This window comes from Schistosoma haematobium, chromosome 3 (assembly GCF_000699445.3).
Source record: "Schistosoma haematobium chromosome 3, whole genome shotgun sequence".
NCBI lineage: Eukaryota > Metazoa > Platyhelminthes > Trematoda > Strigeidida > Schistosomatidae > Schistosoma > Schistosoma haematobium.
The window spans coordinates 11,954,474-11,978,583 of NC_067198.1; the positions used below are offsets into that span (position 1 = coordinate 11,954,474).

General features: G+C 36.2%; 1 protein-coding gene across 3 annotated transcripts in view; it reads left to right on the top strand.

The window, feature by feature from the left end:
• The window catches only part of MS3_00005006 (uncharacterized protein), a 70,051-nt gene extending 54,179 nt beyond the window's left edge, over window positions 1-15,872 (top strand). The window contains exons 36-42 of one of the 3 annotated variants that reach the window (XM_051213011.1): window positions 795-1,275; window positions 2,640-2,801; window positions 5,337-5,442; window positions 6,464-6,567; window positions 7,861-7,945; window positions 8,984-9,151; window positions 12,683-15,872. In XM_051213011.1, coding sequence (XP_051068946.1) covers window positions 795-1,275; window positions 2,640-2,801; window positions 5,337-5,442; window positions 6,464-6,567; window positions 7,861-7,945; window positions 8,984-9,151; window positions 12,683-12,802 — 1,226 coding nt within the window. In that variant the 3' untranslated portion in view covers window positions 12,803-15,872. Of the gene's footprint in view, window positions 1-794; window positions 1,276-2,639; window positions 2,802-4,992; window positions 7,946-8,983 lie in introns of those variants that run through there. The other 2 variants (XM_051213012.1, XM_051213013.1) reach the window with 2 other exon arrangements.
• The last annotated feature ends 8,238 nt before the right edge of the window (window positions 15,873-24,110 follow it).

The following is a 24,110-nucleotide window of genomic DNA, read 5'->3' on the forward strand; positions in this document are numbered from 1 at the left end:
CTTGAATCCTGACCCTGGTTTCGATAGTAATCTATTCCTTATGATGAAGCTTCTTGCAGCCCAGAGCCTCCTGACACGTTGAAGTTAATGCTCCATCGTAGTTTCTTTCTTCCGTCGATCCTGTAAGGCTTGGAACCCGTTACTGGGATCTATTTTAAATTCGTTGGGTTTGTGAGTATCTTGAAGGAAGGCTGTATTCGTTACCCAGTGCTTCTTTAGCGTCAGTTCCATCTTGTCAATCACCAGGTAGTGATCTGAAGATGTGTCAGTTCCTTTCTTTGTTCTCTTGTCTTCCATGAAGCTTCTGAAATTTTTATTGATCTATCTGGTTCTGTGTAGCGTGATCTGGTGAGAACCATGTAGCTTTGTGCATGCGTTTGTGTTGGACTATTGTGCCACCTATAACGATTTCGTGGAACGTACATAAATGTGAGAATCTATCACCATTCTGCTTCGTGTCTCCTAATCAGTCCATTTCGTCCCATGATATCTTTATATTCGGTGTTGTCCATTCCGACTTTGGTGTTTAGGTCTCCCATCCTAATGGTTAGGTCCTTTCTTGGGCTCTTCGCTACGATTGATTGTAACTTTTCATAGAACTGATCTTTATCATCGTCGTTGCTGTCATTGGTGGGTTCGTGTACCTTGTAGTAAGGTAAAACCACAGTACTATCCCAAGATCTTTCATAATTCCTGTAATTTACAGAAGGATGGTTTTGTTTTAATATGTTTTTGATAATATTCCTAGAAAAATTAATAAATCTCACAATGTTACCCCTACGTGTTTTCTTCAGGTAAACCAACTCTTCAACATACTGGACCAGTTATATGTGCTGATTATCTGTATGTGACAAAGAATTTACAACTTTGTATAACTGGTTCAGTTGATGGTGATTGTATTGTTTGGGCTGCTCGTGGTTCATCAACTTCTCAATCAATCAAACCTATAACTACTGCTACCACTACATATCAACCATTGATACGTTTAACTAATTCAGATATGAAACCAAGATACAGTATAAACAGTATTGTTACACAATCATGGACAATGAATAATGATGAAAATAAAATAGATTATTTCATTTTTATTGCTTTCGGTTATGAGATTTTAATATTGCACATACACCTTAATCATGATATTTTAATTAATAAAACTGATTTGGAAAATAGTTTATTAGAGTTATTTTCAAATGGAAAACAATTGGATATAAATATTGTTGAATTAAATGCATTATGGTCAATTAAAACAACTGATGGTTACGCTGAAATACAAAGGTAACGTTATAATATTTATTGAAATATGTACTTTTTTTCTAGAAAAGAGATATATTGGACTCTATAACTTAAGGGAATAATCCGTTGAATGTTTGAAGTGAAAGGTATTCGATTCAAGACTTAGTGTGAATAGTAACGCCTAGGATGAGGGTACATCCATCTGACTAATTTTAAATAGGAAAAAAAACTCACTTTCCGGATACCACTCCTACCCGCGGCTAGCTATCTAGAGGTTAAGTGGTGGTGCACGAGACTGAAGTTCTCAGATTCGTCTCCTGCTTGTGAAGTCGTGGATGCACACATCTGAGGAGTCCCATACTAGAACGAAACAACCGTCCAGTGCTTCCAGGTTCTCAATAGTTTTCTAACTTGGGTCAGTCTATGATTTTAATGATATTCTCAATGTGTCTCACTGTTTCATGAGTGCATACCTGAGACAGATTTTCACAGCTACTTTACTCATTCACTCACATAGTATTTTTTGTAATTCAAACACGGCGCAAACTATGTTTGTCATTAATATACTTAGAAATAAATATTTATTCACATTTAGACAGCCAGACAATGAGAAATGTTGCTATGGATTGTGGAATTCAGTCATATTTATTTCTCTCATTTTCAAATTCCAGTTTCCTATAGACTAGAGGGATGTCAGTCACTTGATAGATATTAATAATAGTACAGAATGCTTGTTTTAATATCCTATAATGCAACGTATATTACTTATTGCTTAGCTGTCGTGGATATTCCGTATCCTTATTGCTTTCTTATTCTTCATCCTTGCTTTATTGTGTCAAGTCACTTACAATGGTTTGATTCAAGTATGAACTAATAGAGTATATTCAATGAATTCAATTTACTTAATTGTGGCTTCTTTCTTTCAGTAGAGTTTTATCTGAAAAAATTAACCATCTTTTTATATTCCGTGCAGACGAACATTGTCTTTTACTTAAAGACATTAAGTTGGATTTTGTTTAATTCAATGTTGAACTCATTGAATGAAGTAGCTTTTATGCAGACATTTTTTTTAACCTAGACACTCATTTTTTAAATGTTTCTTTTATATGTCGATATAGAACAGTGACTTAATGAATGGGAGAATTATTTGTTTTTCAACCGTTCGGTTTGAAGTTCAAACATTATTCTAGCAACTTAGCTATAGATGCCCGAGTATTATAACACTAATCCTTACATAAACGTTATGGCTTGATACAAATGTCTTGACTTAATAAATAAGTTACATTTCTCATAACGAAATGTGGTTATTTGTATCATTTCATTATTTAAAGTGTTTCCATGATCCTTTTATTTTTACTCTAACATGATATTGTGATTTTGTTATCATGTTTCTTTTCTCGATAAAGATTTAAAACAGACCATATCGTTGTCGAAATGTCTGCTTTACATCATGAACCAGTTAATATGAATCAGTGTGGTGTTGTAGCACTTTTGTCCAATGGTGAAATTGTCATTATTCCATTTAAACGTACAGACGATGAACTCATTCACCTTCGTGTTCGAGATAAGTAAGTGGATTTCTTTTCGTTTTATTTTACGTTGTAAATTTTTATCTACATATCAGCATTATTTTTTCATTCCGCTTATCCATAGATAGCTCATTTGTTTTTAAATATTCACTAATAATCAGTTAAATTCCATGCTCATACTTTTGTTTTACATGTTTCACTGTTCATTGATGGTAAATCTTTTATCATGAACACACTTTCACTAGCTTAATCTTAACTTGATTTTAAATATTAAATATTAGTATGTAGAGTCTTCGAGTTGTGCTAACACATTCACCCTCTTTCATCCTCTCGATCATAAGTCATGATAATTCTCCCTATCTAATTTCCCATTCCATCCTCTCGAACTACATTCTTTAAGCTTAGTCTTTCTTACTATTATTGCTCCTGCCGGCAATTTTAATTTCCTTATTAATTTCATCTGGTTCTACTGATGTGTTATGGCAATTCAGGGTAACAGATAGATGTTGACTCCATAAGCTGACGAATGATGATACTAATGAAACGTAGATCCTTACTAATGTCGTGTATATTTTGTCAACTTAACACGCTTAGAACAACAAGGGTTTATCAACTGTTGGAATACGAGTGTTCCGGAAACATATTTTGAAAATTTATATGAACAGATAAACCAATTACGAATAAGCGTATGCAGCGGATAAGATAAAGAATTATACAACATACACACACATACATCTATGTAACAGATGTGATAATATCAGAAGGGGTTTTGTGGAGATTTTAGTAATTTCAATAGTTGAAATCATGAGTCATTTGAAGCTAGACCACCATGCGAAACCTGGAAGTACTAGATCGCCGTTTCATACTAGTATGGGACTCCTCAGCAGTGCGCATCCATGATGTTATAATAGATCTGTGAAAATATATTGTATACAAGGTTACAAAGTTCTTGAGTAAATTAGAGTTGAAATATTGAATAGTTATCGTGTATTAAAAACAAAAAATGTAGATAAGTATACATTGTAGGTATTTCAAATGAGTCACTGCAAACGCACTTTGTTCCATACTGTATTATGAAACTCTTGTGATTCTCGTTAAAGTTCGTAGAGAAAATTTTCTATTTATTTCAGCAATATAATTTATATCATATTTAGATAATTAATAACGGTAAAATGTACCATTTACTTGAGTGACTAAGTAATCCATTATCTGAAGGAATTCAGCACAGTTTTGTATTACCATATTACTTAAAAAGTATATTTTCAAAACAAAAAAACAAAAAGAAAGAAAATCAAAGTTCATTCACGATTTGTTGTTGTTGTTGTTGTTTATGTTAAGAATATTATGGAGTTTTCTTTTCTCTCTCTCTAACAGCTAAATAAATCATTCTCATTGACTTATCATCATCATCATCATCATCAATCTGTAGTAGTTATATGTTTGATCTATTTAATAACTGAAATAAAGATCAAATTGATTATTTATTGTGTTGGTTAAGTGTATTTATGTAGCTGATTAGTTTCAGTGTTAGTGAAATTAAACTATGATGTGCGTAATTTTCAAGGTAGAATATAATCGTGAATAGTTAAGTTTCATTAATTTGAATAATTAGACGAACGAATCATAAAGTAACATAAATGATCATAGTCTTTGAAAATTTTAATTTTAAAATGCATCACGAAGTTGTTTACGATATCTTGAAAGCCTTGATATGGCCAAGGGAGGGGAGAGTCTCGAAATGCTCTTACATGACCATGCGTATACAGTCTCTGCTAGGGAAGTCTTACTCATCACTGCCTTCTCGTGGCGAGGGTGTTGTTTACAAAATCGAGAGGGCGGAAAGCGAATGTCTGGTGCTTCAACCAGATTCGTCGATTTTGAGGAGTCACCTAGGGGAGTTTGAAAACCCTGATTCCAAACAAATGCTCCAGTATCCTGAAGGAACGAACGGTGTACGAACCTATTGTTGGTCACTGGTTATCATGTGACTTCATCTCCCAAAGTTGTTCCACTACCTTGTGGATTAGATCTTCAAGTGGAAGGCTCGGGATGTGGCCCCCTAAGTAAACCATGTGCTTCGGTTTGGGTGCCCGTATAGTAGTCTAGCTTTCATACATATATATATATATATATATATATATATATATATATATATATATATACTAAAATTTTCACCAGTTCCGAATAACATTTTAGGAATTCAAATGAAAAATGATTATCTCAATGTAAAGCATTCGTCAGGAAACCTGATGATTTTGGGTTTGATTGCATGATAGAGTTTTAAATAGGTGTTTCTTGTATAACTCTTTACTTGTATAAAAACAAATATTTCCATTGAGTTTGTGTATATTCAACGTGATTTAAGGATTCAATTTAGAATGATGATGAAAGATTGTCACTTAAGTGAATGCTTTCCGAGACTAACTGATTTTAATCATAATGAAAACTATCAATGTTCACTAAATGTTATTGGTTTGTTGTTTACCATTCTATTACTTTTAGAAATTTTCTTCTTATTTAGAATAATGCATGTTATTAAAATGTATATTGCTACATGATATTTATTTTATTTAGCTGTAATCTTTCAAGTCATTGGTGCAGTTCATTATGTACATATCAGGATGGTATACTTGTAGCACATAATGGATCAGCTTTATTTCATCCATTTGATGATCATAGTGTAAGTGATATTCTATGTATAATACTTATTTCTTTTATAATTATTAATTTAACTAGATTTAATTCAAAATGCACAAATCTATGCTACAACTTATTGTACGAAGAGTTAAGTAGTATCGCTTATTACGTAGTTGTTTTAACTCAGTATATAACTTGGTGAATTATATTATGTTTATGTAAGTGACACATGTTCTCTACTTTCACAATTCATCTCAGTTAAGACCCAATAGCCGAGTTCATTTAGTAGAATTTCGCGTAGTTTATTACAGAAGAAAATAAACAGTTCTTCAGTACTGAACATTGACGTGTGTACTTAGCAAACTCTGTAAATTTAGCTACTATGTAATGGTATTTCTACATATGTAAATTAGTCTATAAACTCTCAGTAGGATTTACGGTGAAACTATAATTTATGGACGACTTTTGAGCGACGCGAAAGTAACCTTGAGAATATCCACCTACTAACTATCACTAAATGAGGGCTATAAACCAGTGTGAGGAATTAGATCTAGAGTTCTCATCACAAACTGATATCAGTTAAAATACCAAAACACTATCTAGCCAAATGGATGAATGAATTTCGCGCTACAATCCAAGACCTGTTATCTTATATTTGCTTAATTCATCCATAAATATATAGTCTCTCTTTCTGTTTATTTTCTTTGTTCATCAATGGCCCTGATTGATAGTCAAATGTTTAAGATTTTGCATCTTTTAAAGAGTAAGTCTTAGTGAGCATATCTCGAAAACTATATCCAACAAATACATAGCAATTCGTGAATATATTCAGAGTTGACTTCAACAAGGGTACTGATTTGTTTCTAAGAGATTTAATTACTATGTAGTATTTTTAATGCAATGATACTTATGAAAATACACCAAGATCATACACATATGTGATAATGTTTTGAATAGAATTCGAACTGGACATCTGGAACCGAACGTCTTTTTTTCTCATACATTTGAATTGTTTTTTTTAGTTTAAGTATAATTATCATTTATAGTTACGTATAAAATTTTAGGCAAATGTATTCACACCACTTCGTGGATCTATCAATAATTTGGAAAATATCTATATTGACAGAATTGAACCACTTTGTTTACCTAACGGAAATAGTTTCAAGTTGTAAGTTTCATTTCGTTCTTACAAAAATATATTTACACCATTGTTTTGAACACCTACTAAAACTTATTTATAACACTGATGTGGATGATAAACAATGTAGAGTACCTTTAACAAGTTGTTCCATTTTATACAGTAGTATATCTAGAAGAAAGAAAATGGAAATTGTGAAACAAATGGATAGAAATATTTGTCATGAACTTACTTCGTAATTAAGCATAAAGAATGTTTTTCAGTAAGAGGTTGTGTAGGCCGTTGAATTTCATTAAAATCATGAACTGTTGTAAGTCGGACAACTATTGAAAACCTGGAGGCATCGGACGGCCGTCTCGTCCTAGTATATGTGGACAGTGAAAATAGATGTGACTGACCATTCAGGGTGAATAGATAGATACCTATCTTGTTGACTACTTAATTTTTGGTTTCTTACCTATTATTGCTTTGCACTTTGGACTCACTGAGTGTGACTGTTAGTCATTGTGTTGAATATAGTGTTGTCCAGCATATGTTCCGATTCTGTATTATTGATTGTGATTTGTATATTTGTTATAACGTGGTATTGTCAATATACAGCTTAGCAATCGAGTATCCAGACTAGTAGTAGTAGTAGTAAAACCTCGTTCACCGGCCGTATTATTGTGTTAGTGTAATGTAACAGGCTGAAATAGTAAATATTTTTATTCAGCCGTTATATCAGAGAATAACGAATGGAATCAATGGCTTCTTATGACGTTTAAAACTGTATAGAAAAGGTATGCATAATCGTAAGTACAAAAAGCTGAGCTGACAGTAAACCTTAGCTCTAGGTTTCATTCTATTCGGCACTGGACAGCAAGGTGTACATTGAATCTTAAAGTAAGCGGTGATTCCTGATGTATTCAATCCTCTGTCACTCAGCTTCACAGTCCGAGACGTGTTCATCTATTCCTTCAAGTAATATGACTAAATTTAACTACCATATTTATAGTCTACTGTTTATGATTATATATTATGCTGTTCAGTATCCCCAATGTGTCTTGTAGTAGTTGCTCGTTAATACACTGTGTTATAGCTATACACTTGATCTATCATCTTTTCTTTATTATCGACATGCAATACTAAGCCTTATCAGATGAATGAAATAGAGATTTGTGTAGAGTGCGTAACGGAACCAATTTTTCTTTGTTTATTATAGATTAAAGAAGGGAAAAAAGTGACTGAACGTTTTCATTCCAGTTAAATTTCATATTTACACTCAACATTATAACTTGGCAAACTGACTTTATTTGTTTTGTTTTTTCTTTTTTGTTCATTTAGATTTTATATTGTAACAAGCAAATTAAAATCTGAACCACAGATTATCTTCTTTAATAGTGATGAGCATATGCTATTGAATATTTCGGTTAGTTACTATTGTTTACGCATAAAAGTAGAGCAAAAAATTCTTTTCAATAGTTACTATGACTTGTTTGAACATAGATTTGAAGTGAACTTTCCATAATTTTAGTAATTTTCTTAGATGCCTTGTTAATAAACTATGAGCATAATCACAATGTAATATATAGATTGTAGTAAACAGTGAGTATTATGCATTAGAAATTGATTAACTTAGGTTCAATTAATGTTTGTTTTTTACTACAATTAAAACAAGTCTGTTCATGTTAATATCATGTCATTATGATATTTGAATGAATGTGTAGGTGGGTACATAACCTGATAGTTTTACAATGTGAAAAAGTTCAGTTCATCTGTGTTAATATTGTTAGAAATAGATTTTATATATAATTATTTTATTCTGAACATTGTTTATGTTATTTAACTGTGGATATAGGGTTATGTAGATTATTGAATTTCATTGAAATCATGAATTGATCCAAGTTAGACAACTATTAAAAACCTAGAAGCACTAGACAACCGTTTCGTCCCAATATGGGACTCCGCAGCAGTGCATATCCACGACTGCGCACATGGGAGTCGGATCCACGATCTTCTGTCCCACGCGTGAACGCTTAGCGTCTAGACCTTGGTGTTAATTTCGTAGATCTGTACTTCTGAGGAGTCCCGTGCCAGGAGGAATTGGCCATCCCGTACATTTAGATCTTCATTGTCGATCCAACTTAAATCAGCTCATAATTTCAATGAAATTCAACTATCTCCACAACATGATACATATAATGAATCAATGGTCAAATTTGATAATAGACTCTACAGAAACACTTTAAGCTCGTGAATTCTATTTCTGGAGCGATCACTGATGCTTTTCACTAAGGAATCAATCGTCAACCAAAAAATAAAGAAGCTGCTTAGTGCTTTTTAATTTTCAATATCACACCAAATGAATTTACTATTTGATGGAAAGTTTATAAAGAGGTATTTTGAATTGTTTATTTCAAATTTTACTGGTCATAAATAATCACATTGTATCTGTGTTTATCCTTAGCTGGAAGGAATGGATTTACAAGTCACTGCTTATTGTATCACTTCAACTCATCTTGATAGTGAAAAGTTAATAGTGTATTTATTGTTGGCAACGTCGGATAGCTTTCTACGTTTGTTGAAATGTTCTATCAATGTTTGTAATAAATCGAAATTAAGCAAATGGGAACAGGTAAGAAGTGAATAATCACTGTCCTTATTTCTATCGTATGTTTCATATTGCAATATGAGTATTTTAATCAAACGGTAGATTCAAAAGCGGCGGGACTATAATTGATGGACGAAATAATCAGATTTAAAATAAAGAGTCTCGAATTTTTGCGTGAAAAGCATTCATCCATTTGGCTAAATAGAGTTTTGGTATTATAGACTATGTCAGTTCGTGATGAAAACCGTAAATCTAATTCCCAACCCTAACCATCAACTGTAAATTATAATCCTTATTTCTCACACTGGTTTATAACCCTCACTTAGTCCTAGTTGGTAAGTGAACATTCTCAAGTTTATTTTAGCATCTCCCAGAGGTCGTCTATAAATTATATTCTCACCGTTTTAAGTATCATAACGTTATCCTTATTCCACAAACATATGATCTTTATATTAAACTTTTTTCTGGGATTTTGATAAAATCATCTATTTGATAGTTAATTTATGTCAACCTGATTAAAAATATACTTTACACAAATACACACTTGTATTATGGTATTTCAGATAATTTTCCATGGCCAGATTTTAAGCATGTGATAACTGTGTAGTATTTAAAGTAATATACAAGATATGTACTCACCAAAGGGTGAGATAATAACAATAGCAATGGAAGATCTCAAAACATCCCAACTACGATCGTACCTCAATATCTTCACAACTGTTGTGTTTCTATGTATAGTACATAGCCTCTGGAAGAGGAGGACATATGTGGGTACATGGGTTACTGGTATGTAATCATAAATATCTTGAGTATCACATAGTGGAACCACCAAGTAGTTTATAATAATTATAGGGCTTGGTTAATAAATTACTATGGTAAGCTATTACGTAAGGTTGTGAACTTTTGTCAACTAAACTGCTCTAAGGGCATGCATTATGCAAATACTTCCATCAGTTGTTACCCAGTATAGTAATTACAGTTACATAAAAATGAGTCAGTTTAAAAATGGCCAATGGTGACTGACTGGTTGTTAATTTTGGCCCAGTTGAGAATTTCACAATTCTCATGACCAATGTTTGGAATCTTTTAGTTCAGTAACTCAAATCTGGTTACAGCAAATATCATCCTGTAAATCCTCATATTTAAATATTACTTTGTACTTTTTACTCTTGAACTGAATTCGTTCTATGGATTGCTATATTCTGTCTATTTAGTTGTTTTTTTTCTTTCATTGATACAACTATTTTGTTCCATCCATTGTTTGACTCGATAAAGTCAAACATTTATTGATGTTCATGAAATGTGGATCTTATGTAATTTGTATACACGATTTGGAAAAATTCCATTAACAAAACTGTAAATGTAAGAGGTTAAATATCAAAATTAATCGGAAAACGCATATTTTAGAGATTCATTAATGCAGATTAAAGAAAAGAAACGAAGAGAAATAAAGATAATTTGAAACGGTTGAAATGGACAAGTTAATGAATAAAGGGTGACTAAACATTTATGAAATAGTTACCAGCAATTATATAGATACATAGATACTATTATGCACACGTACTCAATATCACATACATAAATGACCGAATGATTGAAAAGATTAGAGCAACTAATCTGTTCAAAAGTCAGAATAAATCACGTAAGCATGGAAAGATACTGTATCGTTAAAACTAATTTTTAGTGAGAATTTAATTAAACTCATTGTAAAATACTCCATGAATTTTATACTTTGATGCATACAAACAGGACGAAACAGCCGTCCAGTGCTTTCAGGTTTTCAATGGTGGTCCAAAATGGATTCATCCATGATATCAGTCTAAGCTCAACAATCTCCACAACCATTTACAAAGAATGATAAATGCACACGCACACACACACTTATTGTAAATAACAAATCTTTGAGTGCACACTTATTTACACGACACACATGTACACCATAATACATATTTCAGTGGTGGTACATTGAACAAACAATATTCTGAAGTATCTGTTGGTATAGGTAATATAAAAATAATGATATATCACACCTGGCATATTATTACATTGGTTAAAGCCTCCACATCTCTCAACAGAACAGATAGAGAAAATGTACAAATGTTATAAATTCTTAATTTCAAGTAAAGTACAAATGTATAGGTGGCATATTTTGGTTTGAAACGTGAACTGCTAATGTAGCTAAAGTTTACGCCGACATAACGTTATCTGAACCAGTTTGACTGCCGACAGAATATCCACTAATTATAAACACCATTATCACACTGTTGAGAACGAAGCTATCTACAAAGTCTGTTTCATCTCTCTCGAAGAATATCTTGGTTAGTCAGAAACTAGCTGTGCAAATAATGACTGGATTAGTATTCAGACTACAACACTATTAAATGCCATAACTGCTGAAATAGTGTCAGATTTGTTTAGTTGTAAAAGATAAGTTTAAATTAGAATACATCAGTATTAAGTAGAAATGCAAAGATTGAAGTATCATTACAGATGGTATTCGCCACAAGATGTATCTGCATTTATGTAGTTGATTCCCAACAAGTAATTAATCTGTGTCGAAATCGTAATGGTTGGTCAATGCTAAAAATAACTTGTCACTATTTCAAATGTGATGATGACTGGAATGGTGGAAGTGTAGAGATGAGAGAAGAATGTGTAGACAATTTACCGTAAGCCAAAATCTAAGTCATACAATTTGATGGAAAAGATAATATGTACACCTCATTTAGTTTGAATAATCTCAGGAAAATTCCACCATATCATAAGTGCTAAGATTGGTACCTTATTTGGACTTTGAATAATATGCTAAAGGTCACATGCATAAGTGACAGAATGACAGAAAACATTAGAATAACTCATCTGTTCAAAAGTCAGAATCAATCACATAGACATGTAACGATATTAACGACAATATACGATTTCCACTTCTTTGACCCTCTTTTTATCAGTTACTTGTCGCTATTGCTAATGTGTAGTGTGGTGATTTATGTTAATGCATACATTATATCGTTTCTAATGTATTCCCCCTTCGTTTTACAGCCTCCTCTTTCTATTCTCGTGATCGATTCTCGGTAAAAACATACATTCAAAGTTTGATTCAATGCATAAATATATTTGACACTTAATCTTTGTGATCCCGAACTTCTCTAAAAATCTGCCTACTCACCATTTTAGAAGTAGTAGGTTGCACTTTGTTTAGTGTGTGTGTGTGTTTGTGCGTGTGGTGATGGTGACTGTATGCTTAATTATAGTGGAATATATTTTAGAATATTTTGTAGAGTGTGATTTCTTTGTTTATTTTAAGTGACTTTTATAATAAACGAATGAAACACCGCCGTGTCTGAATTGTTTTTTTGTGGTTAGAGTTTTTTTAGCGAATTAGTTTTCCACGGGATTAGGTCGCTAACCCTTCATCCAGCCTTGGGATTGGCAGTAGTCCCAGAGTGGCTCCAGGAGGAGTTAAGAATGACACAAACTGAAAAAACTAGTGGTTTGTCATTTCAATTGATTTTTAAATATTTTCACGCGTTTGTTTTATTTTATCTATTGGGTTAGATCAAAATTTATCCAAGTGGTGAGCATATTACGAAATTGGTCACTTTCGATAAAGATCCTGTGAGGATTATGTGCTGCCTTCAGAATGGTCAGATTGATCTTTACACAATAGAACAGTAGTACTTGTCTTTCAATAATCTCTGTAACCATTACCTGTGATGACGTAATCTATCTTTTTATTCTCATTTTTCTTTATCATGTAACTTGTCTTGTTTAATGTTGTTAATTTAACCGATGAATAAACAAATTGAGAATAAAACCAACTCTTTTGTCAGTAATTACCTTCGAAAGAAATGTATTAGCATGGAGTGAGTTGATTCTCAATTTTTTTCCGATCATAAGTCTTTCATCACAAACCGACTTAACATCTGCAGAAACTATTATTATGTTTCAAATTAACTTTTGACAACACTTTAGAACTAGGAAGTTAATTAAGAATATCTCCAACTTCAACCATGACACTTGTTTGCTTTAGCAAACGTGAATTCAGTGTTAATGTGTAATCGGCACATATTCCATGGGTTTTCTCATTAAATTTCAAAGGCGTTGCCACAGGAGTAACCGATTGTGAAGATTTGACTGCCAGATGCATTCTTTTCTTACATGAATCATTCAATGACTTGTACACTAATTCTCAAAATCGACAAGGGATTATTCATCTCTTATAAAATACTGGATCACTCTCTCCACTAAACGTAGCACAGGCAGCTATCACAGTTTTGAGTAAAGCATCAGGTTTTTCTTTGGAAGCTAATAACGACAGTTACACTTTAGGCCGTTTCAAATCTACTGTTGACTATTATGTTTCATTTACGTAAATCTCTCAAGACACGTATGAAGATCTGTCATCTATAATAAATCATTCACGACATCCTTGTGTATGCAATTTATAACCATTAATTGCTAGTACTGAGAATTCAGTAGATCATATTGCAACATTAGAATTTAAAAGTCTCATGCTTTTGAATGAAATAATGAACTCTAAGCTGCCTATATATGTTGACTCGAAGTATTCAATTTTATGTGCTCCCTAGGAATTCCCGAAGTAGCGCGATTTAAGACAGTCAGAACCAGAGGAGAATAAATGAACACATCATATTCGGAATTCGTGATCAACGAGCAATCAAGTACAAAGGAATTATTAGTTGGTACAAATACTACATAGGCCACAGCTTAAACGAATCTCAACTTTTTTAGTCGTTTGTACTTCTCCTTATGTTCATCGTGTGCCTGTCCGACTGTGTATTTGGATATTTACTCTGAATGACCTAGAGGGTACTCATGAGTATTAGAATTGACAACCGAAAATGTAACAGATTCACATGGTTCGTGGGATTGTATTCGATCAACATGCCGGTTGTGTGTACTGAAATAATTGATATCTAGAACCAGAACAACAGATTTTCTAACATTCTTCACCATAATCCCTGTGTCTTGTAGATCATCATTTCCACGATAATATGTAACTTCTACAGACTCTCAACATCTCACAATCGAACGAAGAATCTTTTCTCTTAATAGCTTTGATGGAGTCTCATCACAGAATGTTTAGCACTTCTATATTGAAGTATAAATATGTCTACTTCCCTCTCCAGTTCATCAAATGTTGAAGCAGCAACGGGATTAATAGCATTTTTCAACGTTCTAATCAAAACATTTTCTATCTGACCATTAGACCAAGAGTGCCTGGGGGTGGTGAATGAATGTCTGCACCTTATACCATTCAACCAGGTGGTGACTGCATCTGTAGCAAAATGAGAGCCATTATTAATCACTAATACCATAGGAACCCCCTCCCGACTAAAAATTTTTATTAATGCTTGAATTGTGAAGTCAGAATATGGTGAAGTTGTGAAAAAACGTCAGGCCATCTAGAAAATTATTCAATAACATGTGCATAGTATTTTCAGGATGACGAACGAACTTGAAAGCGTCATGATTTGTAACAATAGTCTGCATGAATTCACCGTCAGTACTCAGACGATACTGGTCGTGGACTCCACTTCGAAGTATGACTTTTCGACTTATGACGTCTTTCACAATTGTTTGCTGTACGACATATATCTAGATTTATCTCCGACCACCAACATGTGAGTCTTGACAAGGATGTCATTTTCTCAACACCCAAATGTCCACTATGAACATCTTCAACGACAGATTTATATAGTGGATGAGGAACAACAAGGACATCACTTAATCACAGAATACCATTATGAGTAGTGGATAACTCACCCCGTTTCCAAAAATAGGAAATCTATGTTTTAGACTAGCATTCCAACCTTTTCGTATAGCGATGAGTATACATCGGATGTGTCGGTGAATTTCTCTTTTGAGATCTTGATGGCTCAACGGTAGAGGTTGCACAAATAAAAAGATTACTACATCAACTGGTTTTTCTTGTAATCACTGTAAAGAGGTGCAACCAAAATGTTGAATGTGTTTGGCAATTCTCTATTGAATCGTATAGTCATAGGCACTCAAACCAATACTCCATCGTTGAACCATAGTAGCTGAGGAACGTGCTAATGATTTTTCAGGATGACGAACGAACTTGGAAGCGTCATGATTTGTAACAATAGTGAACGTCTCCCGAAATAAATATTCATGACGTCATTTGACAGAACAAAACACAACTAATGCTTCTCAATGTGTTTGTGAATATCCTTGTTCAGCAACAATAAGTTTGAGTGAAACACAGATAACTGATCTAACATCCTGTTCCAAAACTGCACCAATACTCACTGCTGATGTATCAGTATGAATTACAAAATGTACACTACGAGAGTAAGTGCGAAGAACACCATCACTTGAAAGAACCCTTGGTAGACATCGAAAGCATAACTCATGTTCTTCACCCCATTTAAATGTAATGATATTCCAGAAGATCATATGGATTTATTTGTCTCTTGAGAAAGACTGGATCCCCCTGTACTTCAAGTTTCACAGCCTGAATTCTCATCTCTCCACTGCATTTAGGACATATAACTATTTGTGCAACTAATGTACAAACGAACACTATCACAAACACAGTGCTTCCATGCTTTCCATGGAGGTCTAGCTTCAATTGACTCATGATCTCAACTATTGAAATTGCTAAAATCTTCACATAACCCCTTCTGATACTAATTATATATTTTATGTAAGTTTGTTTTCGAAATCTTCCAGCTATTTTGTATAACGGTAATATCATACAATTCATTATTTATGTATTTACTACTATAGCTACCCCCTTAATATCAATCTATACCATTTACGCAATATATTCAAATATGTAATCTTTTCTTTTTATTGTTAACTTATAAATTGTCTTGAATCATTCAATAGTTTTCACATAATTCATTTTAAAGCTACTGAACATATGAGGATATTTTACTGAAGATCTGATTAAGAAGGATATTGTTCACTTAGATGTATTTATTGTTCTGAATTATAATGAATTTGATAAATAATCATTGTATGATTGAATATAATTTTAAATGGAAACTAAAATCGGTTAGTGAACTGATTTGTTTGAATTTGACATTTATCAATAGTCCTTACCTTTGCTAGCTTATAGTTGATTGCAATGAGAATAGTGAAACTTATTTGTTAAATATGGGACTAATCGATAACAATTACACGTTCAGCTAGTTGAAGATGCAATACATTATTGTGATTTTTTGAGTGATTGTTTGACTTTCACCCGACCGTTGTTGCTACCTTGACGTGGTGGTCGGGCTTGCCTATCATGATGAAGCAACCGAGCTATATTGGCCGGAACATATGTTCCTGTAGGTTCTACCATGCCAGGCAGGTCGGTTGAAGAGCGGTAAGACTAAAAGCAACAAACCCAAGGTCCGAAGGCGAAGTCGTACTTCTGACTGTACAGAGGTGTGACAACAGTAAGGTGTTTCCTTCAGACAACCAGCATGACAGCGATGCTGCCTTCCCACAAGGAGGGTTGGGGTTAGAAAAGGTCGACCCTAAAAATACACACCTCGCCTTATCCCATGGATATCCGTCTCCTGTGGTAAGGTCTCAACAAGTACGGAGCTAACACAAAAATTGCTCATAAAAAGGTCGTGTGTGACCGACCTCAAGCAGTTGTCCCTTGGGCACTGCGGTCACGCTCCCAGGTCACTAAGACCACTTCTAATCCTATTTCCTTTTCAGGTGCCTCCAGAAGAACCCTTCCACGGTATGGGCAACCAGTAATTGATAACCGCCCTCACACCTCAAGACCACTGCTTGACTTTCAACCCTCATGATCACTGTGATAATGGTTACCCACTTGAGTTTGAAAAATCCACCTGAACTTTAATCGGTTGTGATAAAATTTCCTTTTACTGAGATCATGAACCAATCATTTTTAGACCACCACCATCGAAAACCTGGAAGCATTGGTTGTCCGTTTCATCCTAGTACGGGACTCCTCGGAAGTGAAAACACCCATCTCGTACAAGGGACTTGAACCCAAGATCTTCGGTCTCGCGAGCGGACGCTTAACATCTAGACCACTGAGCCGGTATCCAACAGTGTTAAGAACTAACTTCAATCAATCCAGTCAGTCAGTCATCTACAACGTAGGACCAGGCACATATGTTCATCGGTCCAAGTTGCCATACCTCATTAGCAAAACAAGATGAACACTGGATTCAGAGAAGTAGTTCATTCAGTGGTGGTAATATATAACAGAAAGATTGCATATAAGAACATAGTACAGGAGGAAAGAAAGATATGAAGCAATTTTAATCTCTTAGTTTTAGGGAAGATAGGGAGTGTATACACCGACGTCATTGTGATCGATCCTGAGCCATGTCACCAAGAATCTCCAGCCATTGGTTACGATAGTCACACGGACCCCAACCAAGTAGTCTGCATCTACCAACATGGCTCAGACCAGAAGTTAGTGACTTCAAGCACCGATGCCACGTTTTGTTTTGACTGCCCCTAACTTTCTTCCAACCATCCCCTACACTAGTCATCATTCCCTAATACCCTACGTCTAACCTCTCTGTTACTTATACGGTGATCCCAGCAGATGCGAGCAATATTTCCAAGACATATGTGGTCAAATACTAGCAGCTTACAAATATCTTCCCTTAATGGGCACGTTTCACCGCCGTAAAGTAGAACAGAACGAACTGCCGAGCAGTATACTCGTCCCTTAATTGATAGACGGACATCTCGTCTTCGCCATAGGTGACGTAAGTTAGTAAAAGCTAAACGAGCTTTTCGAATCCGTGCTGAGATTTCGTCAGACACCAACTCATTAGGACTGATCAGACTTCCAAGATAAGTCAAGTTGTTAACGCGTTCGACTGCTTCACTACCTATCCTTATTTCAGATGTTGACGCAGGCCAGTCATGAAGCAACGACTTGCATTCATCTACTGTATTACACGAAATGGTTGAGTGTGAACTCCAAGATGATCATTTCGGCATTTCGAATAAATCAAACATAAAAAAGAAGCCTAGTAATAATAACTTTATGTTATTCATGAGTAGTTAAATTTATTTTGGACATTTTCTCAGACCTAACGAAGATTGATTTCTTGAAAAATTTATGCAAACATCTTTCATTTCCATGATTTTTATCAGTTATACTCAGTCTCTTTATTGCCTATTGTTGTTCTAAGGAAGCGATAAATTGTTATAACGTTTTCAATCACAATAACTGAGGAACAACAAAGATAGATTTTTTTTCTACAGATTCATTGCATCCATAATGTTTGAATTTACCATTGTTGAACACACTTTCTTGTTTTACTTATCATCAAATCATCTTATTAGTATTGCTTAAATAATAAACCTTTAGTACTGAATAATTGTTTTATTCATTGGAGTAACTAGTAATTGACTTACTATCGATTATAGATGCATTACTTCTGTAAATAATTAGTTCAAGATACTCAAACATGGATGTTTATCCTGCCACACTTTTTTCCCGTTATATCACTGAATTCTCAATCACAGCATGAAACTCAAGAGTGCATACTATCGACGAAATTTGTTATCTAAGATTACACGAAATGATTTAAAAGTGATATGTGATAGTGAGAGTAAAATATGATTGGTTGCTGAGTGTGGACAAACAACGACATCCTACGGACTATTAAATATGTGACTTTTACTCTGAACTCATTGAGAGGGACTGCTTGTAATTATCTAACTCCACCTGGAGTTCCCCCGAGGGCTACTGCCGGTCCCGAGCCCGGATAAAGGAGGAGGGTTGGGCATGGGGTTAGCGACCCCAACCCGTAGAAAACTAACTCGCTAAAAAAACGCTAACCAGAAAAAATTATTCAAACCTTTTAAACTCTGCCCCGGGAGTCAGAAGGTCTTCATTTGGAAGAACTATGACGCCTCATGATGAAAGCCGAATTCCTTCGGAAGTTACGAGGCCGATGCCCCTTCTGACAACCAGAGCAACCATTTATTTAGGTACATGGAATGTTCGTACAATGTGGGACACCGGGAGAGCCTTCCGAATTGCTGCAGAAATGAGGAGATACAACCTAGAGGTGCTTGGGATCGGTGAAACACACTGGACGCAAGTTGGACAACAACGACTAACTTCAGGAGAGCTTCTGTTATACTCCAGCCTTAAAGAAGAAAATGCCCCACATACACAAAGAGTTGCATTGATACTGTCCAAACAAACACAAAAAGCACTTATAGGATGGGAATCTCATGGACCAAGGGTCATCAGAGCCTCCTTCAGAACAAAGAAAGAGGGCATTTCAATGAGCATCATCCAATGCTATGCGCCTACCAACGACTACAATGAAGACGATTAAAGATCAATTCTGCGATAGTCTGCAATCAGTCATCGAGAAGTGCCCAACAAAAGACCTGACCATTCTGATGGGAGATTTCAATGCCAAGGTTGGAACGGACAACACTGGACATGAAGACATCATGGGACGACACGGACTGGGAGAAAGGAACGAAAATGGTGAGAGATTTGCAAATCTATGTGCCTTCAGTAAACTGGTCATAGGCGTCACCATATTCCCACATAAACGCCTACACAAAACCACATGGACTTCACCGGATCACACCACGCGAAACCAAATCGACCATATTTGCATCAACAAAACGTTCAGGAGGACTATAGAGGACGTGAGAACCAAGAGAGGAGCTGACATAGCCTCAGATCATCAATTGTTGGTCGCCAAGATAAAATTGAAATCCAAGAAGCACTGCACAACGGGGAGGACAATATCACAAATGTTCAATACGGCCTTTCTTCAGGATACTGACAAACCCAACAAATTCAAGATAGTCCTCAGCAACAAGTTCCAGGCCTTTCATGATCTACTCAATGGAGAAGGAACTACTATGGAGAGCAACTGGAAGAGGATAAAAGAGGCAATCACTTCAACATGTCATGAGGTCCTGGGCCACAAGAGGCACCATCACAAGGAATGGATCACTGTTGATACACTGGATAAGATTCAAAAAAGGAGGAACAAGGAAGCAGCAATCAATACCAGTCGAACAAGAGCAGAAAAAGCCAAGACACAAGCTGAATTCACAGAATTAAACAAACAAGCGAAGAGGAGCATCAGAATTGGCAAACGTAAATATGTGGAAGATTTAGCAACGACGGCGGAAAAGGCTGCAAGTGAAGGAAACATGAGACAATTGTATGACACGACAAAGAAACTCTCTGGAAATCGCAGCAAACTAGAACGACCAGTGAAAAGCAAGAAAGGTGAGGTAATCGCCAACATTGAAGAGCAACGAAACAGGTGGGTAGAGCACTTCAAAGAACTCTTGAATCGACCAGCTCCACTGAACCCACCCAACATCGAAGCAGCACCGACGGACCTCCCAATCAATGTTGTCCCACCAACAATTGAAGAAATCAGCGTGGCCATCAGACAAATCAAGAGTGGCAAAGCAACAAGACCAGACAACATTCTAGCAGAGGCACTAAAGGCAGACGTAGCGGCAACTGCAAGGATACTCCACATTCTCTTCAGCAAAATTTGGGATGAGGAACAAGTACAAACAGACTGGGAAGAAGGACTTCTGGTCAAAATCCCAAAAAAAAGGCGATCTCAGCAAGTTTGATAACTACAGGGGCATCACTCTTCTCTCAATACCGGGAAAAGTCTTCATCAGGGTACTGTTAAACAGGATGAGGGACTGTGTAGACGCCTAACTTCGTGACCGACAGGCAGGATTCCTTAAAGATAGATCGTGTACAGACCAAATCGCAACTCTACGGATCATTGTGGAACAATCAATTGAATGGAATTCATCACTCTACATCAACTTCATTAACTACGAAAAAGCGTTTGATAGCGTGGACAGAACAACACTATGGAAGCTTCTTCGACACTATGAAGTGCCTCAGAAGATAGTCAATATCATACAGAATTCCTATGATGGATTACACTGCAAAATCTTGCATGGAGGACATTTGACAAAGTCGTTCGAAGTAAATACCGGTGTCAGGCTAGGTTGCTTACTCTCACCCTTTCTCTTTCTCCTGGTGATCGACTGGATCATGAAGACGTCAACATCTGAAGGGGAACACGGGATACAGTGGACATCTAGAATGCAGTTGGATGATCTAGACTTCACAGACGATCTGGCCCTTCTATCCCAAACGCAACAACAGATGCAGGAGAAGACGAACAGTGTGGCAGCAGCCTCAGCAGCAGTAGGTCTCAATATACACAAAGGGAAAAGCGAGATTCTCCGATACAACACAGCATGCACCAATCCAATCACAATTGACGGAGAAGATTTGGAAGAAGTAAAAACCTTTACATATCTTGGCGGCATCATTGATGAACATTGTGGATCTGATGTATATGTGAAGGCGCGGATCAGCAAAGCAAGAGCATCATTTCTACAACTGAACAACATCTGGAACTCAAAACAATTGTCAACCGACACCAAAGTCACAATTTTCAATGCAAATGTCAAGGCGGTTTTACTGTATGGGGCGGAAACCTGGAGAACTACGAAAGTGTGATGATTAGAAGTATTTGAATTATAGTACGAACTAAGAATCCCAGAAATAACGTAATCGGATCAATAAGTACTAAATATGGACGAAAAAATGTACTGTATTTAGAATTCGAGATCAAGCATTCAACAAGTGCAAAGGTATCATTAGTTCATTCAAACAATGCAGAAGCCATCATCCCAATTATACAAGTGTTTATAAACAGCTGTCTACACAAAACACTTCGGATCCGTTGGCCAGACGCTATCAGCAACAACCTAATGTGAGAGAGAACAAACCAGATTTCAGTGGAGGAAGAAGTCAGGAAAGCACACAACTGCGTCACAAGACAAGCCCTCACATGGAATCCTCAAGGCCAAAGGAAAAGAGGAAGACCAAGGAGAACATTACGCCGGAAAATGGAGATAGACATGAGAAACATGAACAAGAATTGGATGGAACTAGAAAAGAAGGCCCAGGACAGAGTGGGTTGGAGAATGCTGGTCGGCGGCCTATGCTCCATTCGGTGTAGCAGGCGTAAGTAAGTAAGTAAGTAAGTAAGTAAGTAAGTAAGTAAGTAAGTAGGTAAGTAAGTAAGTAAGTAAGTAAGTAAGTAAGTAAGTAAGTAAGGTGTTATCTAGTCTATGCTTCAGTTCTCTATTTCGGGTTGTGAATCGTGGATCTGATATAACGTGACTAGTCTTATTGTCATATTAACGTATTATCATATTACACGAGTGTGTGAAATAAATATTTTAGACCATCTGTTATATCAGAAAGAATATTATTGATATGGATAACATAAGTTGTATTCATTTAGACCACAAAATGTTAACTGTTCAGTATTTAGGTTAAGTAAAGATTATAAGATCACTGGTGAGTTTAACATATGTTTGGGAAGAATGCAAGCTACTGTTACTGAGCACTGTTTTGTGCATTATACAGTCTTTAATGATTTGCCTTGAACAGGCATAATACTGTAGCGTGGTGTCGAGTCGAAATTAACTATGAACGCCACTACAAGGAAATGCGTACCAAACAAATAAGAAGGCGAAGGTTGAACCTAGCCAGATTTATTTCGTTGGTGCACTCGTGCTATCGAACGAATACCAAGATCGTGCCAAGAAATGGTACAAGCGAAAGCAGGAGAATGGAGTATGTGCGAACACAGCCAAAAACCGCGGAAAAATGATAGAAAGTAATGGAAGCACAAAATGGCTGTAATTAACATAGTTCAACAAAATCACGTAAAAACAAGAACTGGTAGAGTTGGTTATAATAATAATTGTTTTCATTAAACCAATCGTGTTCTCGTGACAAAAGTGAGTCACTACAGGAGCCCCCGCTAGAAAGGGTTTATCCTTTCGATAAATAGCGGCTTAAATCGTGGGACTGATCGGCTGACGAACGATTGTAGGACAGAAGAATTGGCGAAACAGGAAAGCGATCGTTGATCGTCGAGTTGCCAACAATATTCTTTTTTCGGAGAACGATACCAGGGGCGATGTGCTGTATTTGTTGCTTGGGTTGGCATACTACACCAGAGTGGTTTGTATCCAGAATCTGAAGATTGCGTTCATAGAGGTGCGGGCCAGAAAACGCTGCAGACGTAGGACGAAACTACGTTGAGTCGATGAACCAGGAGCGACTGTAACGACCAAGTTCGAGACCAAACGTATACCAAACATTGGAAACCAAAATATCGACTGAGTGCGCTGACAAGAGCGTGGGTGATCAGGCCAGCTTTCGCCAAAGTTGACTGAAGTCGACGATATCAAGCGGGGATGGTCTGTGGCGTAGGCTCAGGATGCAAAAAAATCGAAAAAGGAAGAGTGAAGCATGCATGCAGTATAAGAATAGTCCTACACCGTATCGGTTGTTGACTGTGTAGCTAGTCGCGGAAGCGTACGGGTAACCGTACTCGGAGACCGGAACATGAGACGGCAGTCTCGTTCGCGTCGCGTGAGCCTGCAATCTCATCTGAAGTCGAGGGCGGTGTGGTCTGCTGATCTGGACGTGAGACTGTCGTCTCGTCCGTAGACAGTACAGATGATGCGTGCTGTTGACTGGGACGTGAGAATGAGGTCTCTGATGTATCAAGCGTGGGACCTGAAGATGGCTTGAGGATCCCGCTAGTAGGTTCGATAGGTCTAGCACTGAATATCAGGTTATCAGATAGGGAACTGTCATCGACGTGTGCTGGTTTGAGACGATCAATGCTGACGATCTCGACGCGGCCGTGTCGATCAACCTTGAAGGTCTTTTCGTGACGAGCGATCACGCGACAAGGGCCTTCGTAAGGTTGTTGCAAAGGTTTGCGTTCCGAATCTACTCGTGTGAAAACATGTGAACAGGTAGATAACTCTCGAGGGAGAGCGACCTGTCGATGTTGTATTCCAGTTGACACCGGAGACAGCGTTCGCATAAATGCAGACAGCCGTTGGACATTGTCTGATTTACCTAAATCAGGTCTGCTCCGTG